Here is an 8,333-nt window from a genome sequence, read left to right as displayed (position 1 = left end):
TTTTGTTCATAATTGTTTATGCAATTTACGAAATTATATTTGATTTATATATGTTACTTTAGACGTTATGTTATGGACAGTTATTTCATTGCATTGACAATTTAATACGCTGCATAGTTTTGCTCATTGCGCCCTCCTGTGGCTTCGGGAGACAAGCCAAAAGTTTCCATAAGACTTATTTAATCTGCATATAACACATAAGAAAGAAGATATTTGTTTACATTTTATATTGTGTTTGACTGTTAAAACAAAATTGTTTATCTCAATAAATTGGGTAAATTAAAAACACAGTGGTTAAATGTAAACATTTTTTTCTATTGTGCTTTGTTTTAAAAAGGTTATAAAAAATGTCAATAATTATCGATACAGAACGATATGAAACATTATATCGTTGATAATTTTTTTAGCTATATCGCCCAGCCCTGTAATAAATTCACTTAGGCTATTTTATGATTAATATGTTAAAAAAAAATATATATAAATAAATAACAGCACCACTTCTCTACGTATTCTGTGATATTCTGTGTTTCAGAGCAGCTCTAGCTGTTTCTCATCGCGCTGTGTGAAACAGCCTAAGTTACTGCTGTATGAGCATATGATACGCAAACTACAGCTCCCGGCTGGATTAATCAAGCCAGGGTCACGTTAGTAAAGTTTTGATGGATGATGACTGTAATCAAGGTAAAGACGATTAGTGACAGATACAGGAGTCGAACATTGATGCGCAAACGAACCGTCAAGTCAAGTCACCTTTATTTATATAGCGCATTTAACAATACAGATTGTGTCAAAGCAACTGAACCATGTTTGTGCGCTAGTAGCGCACTGATCACTATAACATTTCTGCTTGAACACAGTTCAGTATATTCACGTAGTTGTATATAGTGAGTGTTTTATTATAACAGATGCTCGTTTTGGAGAAGTTTGTGAGGATCAGTGGTGTTTATGTAGCCTACATATGGGCATCAGACACTCCAAACACAGAATGTTTCCTAACAGAACTATTCACTGATGACATCGAGCCACCTTCAGATCGCTGAGGTTCCACACATTCAGAATGTTTTTATTTTTCATTTGTATTTTTTGGTGTGTTTAGTGATCCTGAATGGATCCATAGTAGTTTATATGCAGTCCTTTGGCGTCTCCCTGTGGTCTTGTTTGGAATGGCAGGTTGACTTGTGCTTATTTGTTACAATTATTGTATAATTGAGCTTTACGTACTTTTAAGTTGTATAGAATGTCTGCAGTGACAAAAAAGAAACAGTATGTTTCAATCTGTCTTGAATTTGTTTTGTTTAAAAATAATTACATGGAATTGAAAAGAAATAACACTAAAGGCTACTACGGGTAGGCCTACTAAGAAATTAACATTATTATTTTTTATTTCAAAATTAAATTAAATTAAATTAATGCAATATAAAGATACATCCCAACAAGCTTTTTATATATTTATTTTACGCGTATTTTATTTTTTTATTTTCCACTTGGTAGATCTCGGGGAGTTTCCCATTTGAAAAGTAGATCCCCATACAAAAAAAGTGTGGGCACCGCTGGAATAGAGCAAGCTAGTGTTAGAGGCATTTTTTGCTTTTTGTTAATTGTATAATAAATCAAAAGATAACAAATATATAGAATACAAAAAGAATAGAGAAGCTAGTTTTTTTTTTTTTTTTTTAAAGAAAACAAGCAGTTATTAAATGAATAGAGTGCAAGTCTAAAAGGGGCAATTTTTTTTTTTTTTAAAGAATAGAATTAGAATAGAGAGTGCTAGAGTTAGAGGGTCAAATAAAGATGGAAGAGATGTGTTTTAGCTGATTCTTGAAGATGGCTAAGGACTCAGCTGCTCTGAATGAGTTGGGCAGGTCATTCCACCAGGAGGGAATATTTGATGTAAAAGCATCTTGTTTGGTTTCACTGCTAATTCATTTCATCTAATTTTTGTGCCGTTTTCTAGGTGGACATCCACATCATGACCCAGCCTCCGTCCGGTGAGTGGGTGTATTTCAGCACAGAACTGACCAATAGCAGCGGCCGGGTTTTCTACACCATTCCCGAGAACAAGCGGCTGAGCATCGGCGTGTATCCGGTCAAAATGGTGGTCAGGTACATCTTAAATCTACATTTATCCTGCGCAGAAAAGCTTGTATTTTCATCAATTGAATGATATTGTCTGTGTCTGAAGGGGAGACCACACATCTGCTGACAGTTACCTGACGGTGCTGCCGCGCGGCACTGAGTTTGTCGTGTTCAGCATCGACGGCTCGTTTGCCGCCAGCGTGTCCATCATGGGCAGCGACCCTAAAGTGCGAGCAGGAGCGGTTGATGTGGTCAGGTGAGGGCTTTTCTTTATGAATTTATAAACTCTATAAAGCCTAATGCATTTGATCTGCAAATTTCTCTAAATGATCGACATGGTTGAAACTTTACTGAAAAAACTGTTGTGCCTATGCACAATCTTATGCCTTCTGTTGTCTGATTGATAGTTTAGACCCTTTAGCAAGGCTTTTAGCATGACTGTAAAAACATCTGGTTGTGGTTCATGTGTCTTTTTGCTGTGAAAGCTTGATTTTTATAAAGTAAACAAGAACTTTTATATTGCTAGTTATTTATTTATTTATTTTTTCTGAGCTATTTAAATACATTTAAAAGGTTATTCTAAAATCGATACCTTTATTATATTAAACTTTACTGTTTTTGGTAACATTTTAATATAATAAAATAAGGGCAATTATCCTAGAAAAGCCATTCCTTTTAATAAAATTAGGCAAATACAGTATAATTTCTAATTTTAAAATATTTTTATATATTATGTTATTTGTTTTTATACGTCTTTAGTTATTTAAATACGTTTAGAAGATTACAAAATTGTTATCTTTATTATATAAAATTTTACTGTTTGGCAATATTTTAATGTAATAAAATAAGGGCAATTATCTTGATAGCTGTTGATAGTTCATACTTTTTTAGCAAGTAATAGGCCTTTTAGTATAAATCTAAATCTTTAATGATTTTCATAGTGAACATAAGAATAACTTCAAGATGAACACTTACTGGACTGAAGCAATTTAGCAATTTATCCATGCATCATTTTTTATTTTTTTTTGCACAAATCAAGCTAAAATGTGAGTATAATCATCAGATATAACTCAAATATGATCATCAGGCTTTTGAGTAACATTTATTTGTTCATCTCTCAGTCATCATTGTATTGCATGGCATTATGTGTTGAAACAAAGCTTTGATCTTAAAACTAAGCATTTAAATCTCATTTTACCAAGTTCATATTATTGGAGATATGGAGTGACAACTGATATTTATATGCGTTTTGTGTAAGTAGCGTGTTATTCTGTTTTAAAGATCTCACTGATTTATACTACAAGCTATCAGAATTTCATCTTATAAGACATAAATATCAGCATCTGCTCCAAATTGCATATTTTTGCTCTGTTTGAGCCACTGAACAAAATGTAGGTGTTTTTCCCCCTCCACAATACGAGCTCCAATTGTCACTATACCACTATATGAGCCAATAAAGGTTCAATAAACTGTTCCATTTTTTCTGACTATAATTTCATATGTCAGGCTTTAGAGGGTTAATGCTCCCAAGCCAGTCATTTGTAATGTTTGCTGTTCCTGACGGTGGTTGGTCCTGGTTTAGGCACTGGCAGGATCTGGGGTACCTGATAGTGTACGTGACGGGACGTCCAGACATGCAGAAGCAGCGTGTGGTGGCCTGGCTTTCACAGCACAACTTCCCTCACGGGATCGTGTCCTTCTGTGACGGGCTCGTACATGACCCCCTCCGACACAAAGCCAACTTCCTCAAGTCTCTCATCACAGAGGTGAGAATATACACAAACTCCTACTCTTCTGCAAGGGGATGTGGGTAATAAATTACTATCATTTGGAATGCATTGACCTTAAATCAATGTAAGTATTTATTGAAATGGATAAATAAATTCACGATTATTGATAATACACGTTTGAGTAATTTTCGATCAGCTGTGTTACAAAAAGTCTGCGTGTTCTGCGTGTCTCTGTGAATGAGTGGCGCAGTTTCGTCTACTACACATACTGAAGCATGCCTGACGCTCGTGCTGTTTTCAGCATCTGAGTCTTAATATGTAAAGACATGAACACATGAACTACATTTCCAGAGCTTCACGTCACTAGCATTTGATAAAACTACCACCAGACACTGAAACTCAGTCTTCACGACAAACCGCCAAAATAAAAGTTTTATTTACTGTGAAGAAATGATGATAGAAGTATATCATTATTGTATAGTAAAAAGCATTTCTCAAAGTAATAATGTAAACTCTATAAATTTGTATAGACTGTATAAATATTTCATAGTATACTTGTATATGGATAAAACTAACAAAAAAATAATACAATTAATAATTATTTATAATACAATTAATTAAAATATTGCAGTGAATTATTATTATTATTATTATAAAGAATTTCATGCAACCAAGAAATGTTAATTTTTAATTTATACAGTATACAAGTTCTGTTGTGCAGCACATTATTTGAAAAAAAAAAATGCAGTGTTTTTGTAAATTATTACAAAAATAAATTCTTATATTTTCATTTTGATTACATTTTTAAAGATTAAAATAAACATTTTTGATAATAAATTTATATTAAATCATAAAACAGAATTTTGGAGAAAAATGGAAATCAGAATTTGGGAAAAAATAAAACAGTGTGGGTTTAATGGGGCCCTATGGAGATTTCATTGAGCAATGTAAAATGCATTTCCTTCCTTATTAATGGTTTGAAATAATTATTGCTATAAATATTGAATTATGTGGAAATAAATATTGTGATTAATATTTTTGGCCATATTGCCCAGCCCTAGTATGTAGTATGGAGAGTATGCCAACTGGAATGATCAAAACAAGAGCCTAAAAGGACATGGAGGGTGTTCAAACGGATCTTAGACATATAATGTGTCAGTCTTTGCTTATATTTAAACTGTTTAATCATGTTTAAAAATCATGCTGCTGTTTTGTAGGCACATATGAAGATCTTTGCTGCTTATGGCTCCACTAAGGACATATCTGTGTACACGTCACTGGGTCTACCGCCATCACAGATCTACATCGTAGGGAGACCAACGAAGAAAATGCAGCACCAGTGTCAGGTATCTTTATGCACAGTTTTTCCTCTCTACTTTAAGTTTTTATGCACTCTCAGTTCAATTAAATTCTAGTTTATTTGTATAGTGCTTTTCACAGTACAAATGGTTGCAAAGCAGCTTTACAGAAAATGAAAGTTTCTACATTATATTTAGTAGTAGCTTATCGGTGGTGATTATGTCGAGGTAATGTCCATATGGCAGAAATGTATAGTGATCATGCAGTTAGTTAATGACGTAATCAAACAGATGGTGTCCACTATTAACAGCAACGATTATAGGTTGCATTCAAACTTATAGCAAAATTTGGTAGTTTTGTATGTTGGTTCAGGGTTGGCATCATCTCAGGTCCTCTGAGGGGTTTGCATCATCTCTTCTCAGGTGTTCATTCATCTCAGATATTCGTAGGGGCTGGATCCAGGCTGAAGCTTGTGTAATTCCTAGTTACCTCGGGATGCCAATCCCGTGGCAGAAACAGAGAAGCAAAAATTATGTTCAATCCAAGCAAAAGAATGATAATGTGCATTTGATCAAATATAGCTGAAGTACAAGGTTATGAGATGCATTATGTGAATGCTTGGCTAAAGAGATGTGTTTTTAATTTAGATTTAAACAGAGAGAGTGTTTCTGAACCCCGAACGCCTTCAGGAAGGCTATTCCAGAGTTTGGGAGCTAAATGCGAAAATGCTTTACTCTCACTGACCTGTCGCTCTCTCTCCACAGTTCATCGCCGATGGCTACGCGTCTCACCTGTCCCAGCTAGAATACAATCAGAGATCGAGACCAGCCAAGACCGGCAGCACTCGCATGGTCTTGCGGAAAGGCAGTTTCGGGCTTGGCGGCAGTGGGGATTTCCTGCGGAAGCGCAATCACCTGTTGCGCACCATTTCCTCGCAACCCACGTCCTCCACGCCGCCCGTGCAGATAGGACGTCCCGAACGTGCACAGAGCCAATCAGAATGCGACCGCGAGCGGGCAGAACGTGCCCAGAGGAGCATGAGCATCGCCGCCGGCTGCTGGGGCCGAACCAGCAGACTCGAGGGCGGAGCCTTGAGCCCAAAATAGGCTCCACTCACCAGGTCCAAATTCTTGAGGCACTTCGTTCTGGAGGCACATGGGGCTGCAGGATCGAACACGACGAAGTCTCACAGTATTACAACAGACTCTGTGAGTGAACCTCACGGCATTACCATTGTTGCATGGGAATTGTTTTTGTTCATGTTTCAGTTTTTTTTTTTTAGTCCGGCAGCCAACCATTTTCCAGAAATCTAGCGCCTTAAGCATCGCTCTGGGTCGTGGCCCTCGCCTCTGACTTGATTGAATGTACTTTTGGGACTGAAAACGGATCGTTGGGTGGGTATGGACTTTTCCCGCTTTTTTCCATCATTCCCCTTCCGAGATTCCCACACATGTAAATACGTGCCTCCTCTTACCTGCTCAGGGCAGCCATGAACTCGAGGAGCTGATAAGACCCAGAGGCCATTTCACATCCCTCTTCTCATTGGTTTCCGTTGGGCCGGCCCATCCCGGCAGCCTCTCCGAGTCGAATCCCAGCAGCATTTGGCAATAAGGATTGAATCCCATCACACTAAACGCCGTCTGCAGGTCATCAGAGGCCTTAACTTCGTATTCAGAGCACCAACGAACTCTCAAAGGAACAGCTATCCCTTTATAAGGCCATCTGCTTGCAATACCTCCGGGATGCCACCTCGACATGGGCTGCTGGGTCACGTTTCTTTCCTTTTTGCTGTTTTGTTCACATCTGAGCCACCAAACACGATCGTAAGCACACGCCACATCTGCTGAAGTAAAACTTTTCCGCTGCTGCGGTTGCTGTCGACATGGAGAGAATTTCCCATCGAGGTTGCGCCGTGCAGCTCGCTGTATTTGCATGACGGACAATTTTTCCAAGATTTCGCTTGATCATTTCCTCTCGAAATCCTTTGCACTCATTTCCGGGGCAGCGGTTCGACTCGCTCGATACCGCCAACGGCCAAAACGATTCATTTCGAAAGCTGTAGTTCTGCAACTGCATAACCACATTGTTTTTTTTTTGCACTAGTGGAATAGTGGAGGTCCTTGTTACCATCTCATGTCGCTACATAACGTTGGCGTGTAGTACATGACCCTTATTATTTATGGCAGGGTATTTTGTGTGCATATGCACGATTATATATTTCTCCGATATATAGAAAACAAAACGCAAGAAATGTGCCAAAACCAGGCAGATCATATGAACCTGAACACGTCCGACGTTTCCGATGCGTTGTAGCAACGTTCCCCAAGCGTTTCGACGGCACATGTATAATGTTTTTAAGATTTTAGATCATTTTAGATCAACTTCAGTCCTTTAAATTTCAGTTCTCAATGGTATTGTCCATATGTTCATATGTAAGTGATTTGAGGTATATAGAAATTGTGCTTTTAATTTTCGCCATTTTAAATCGCACAGCATGACAGAGTCGTGAAACTGTACGCAGTTTGTTTCTGTATCATGAACACACTGGAATAGCCATGCTGCATGTGCGGACTTGTTCTTCGAATCGAACCTGGAGGCTTCGAACGCGGCCTTCGTCCGGAGCGGATGTTCTGAATGGGACTTCAAACAGTGTAGATACTGTAAAGATGTAAATTTCACTATATAGGATATGTTACGGTCAGAATTTATTTATTTCTGTAGCTTCATAAGATGATGGATATTTCAGGTTTCCATGTGTTGCTTTATTCTTTTGTCCAACAGTTCTGAAATGCTTCTTTTAACGGACCAATTACGTGTCTCCTTGTGCATAATCGTTGACAGTGTTTCCGTAGCAAAACTCTAGACGACGCCACCACCGCCACCGCACGGACAATCAGTTCAGCAAACAAGCGAGGCAAGGAGCACATGCACCTACACGTGTACAAAAACGCTCTTATTCCGCAGACCTTCTGGAAACCTACTCTGGAATCCGGTTTATCGTGTTGAAATTTCCACGTAATGTGAATCGGAATTGTGAAAGTGGTTCTGTGATAAATTCGCTCCAAACAACCAAGTTTAAATTGGTGCTGTACAACTCCGAAATGGCATTTGGACTGGTATTACTAGTCTTCACAGGTGAAGTTTTAATGTGTCTAGTTTGGTACTAGATATCAGGGTTCTCAATTGAATATGCTGAAAGGTTTGTGAACTTGTACCGCTGATATCTAG

The 8,333-nt window shown here is 37.9% G+C and overlaps 1 protein-coding gene across 4 annotated transcripts in view; it reads left to right on the top strand.

The window, feature by feature from the left end:
- pitpnm2 (phosphatidylinositol transfer protein, membrane-associated 2) overlaps window positions 1-7,210 on the top strand; it is a 58,054-nt gene extending 50,844 nt beyond the window's left edge. For all 4 annotated transcript variants that reach the window (XM_016441804.1, XM_016441962.1, XM_016441724.1 and 1 more), the window contains 5 exons: window positions 1,955-2,103; window positions 2,183-2,332; window positions 3,659-3,842; window positions 5,024-5,152; window positions 5,870-7,210. In XM_016441804.1, coding sequence (XP_016297290.1) covers window positions 1,955-2,103; window positions 2,183-2,332; window positions 3,659-3,842; window positions 5,024-5,152; window positions 5,870-6,211 — 954 coding nt within the window. In that variant the 3' untranslated portion in view covers window positions 6,212-7,210. The remainder of the gene's footprint in view (window positions 1-1,954; window positions 2,104-2,182; window positions 2,333-3,658; window positions 3,843-5,023; window positions 5,153-5,869) is intronic.
- Window positions 7,211-8,333: the final 1,123 nt, after the last annotated feature.

The sequence above is a fragment of the Sinocyclocheilus anshuiensis genome, unplaced genomic scaffold (genome assembly GCF_001515605.1).
Source record: "Sinocyclocheilus anshuiensis isolate Anshui unplaced genomic scaffold, SAMN03320099.WGS_v1.1 scaffold269, whole genome shotgun sequence".
In the NCBI taxonomy this organism is placed as follows: Eukaryota; Metazoa; Chordata; class Actinopteri; order Cypriniformes; family Cyprinidae; genus Sinocyclocheilus; species Sinocyclocheilus anshuiensis.
Note: the sequence above shows the minus strand (reverse complement) of the source record. Positions and strands in the feature narration are given on the sequence as shown.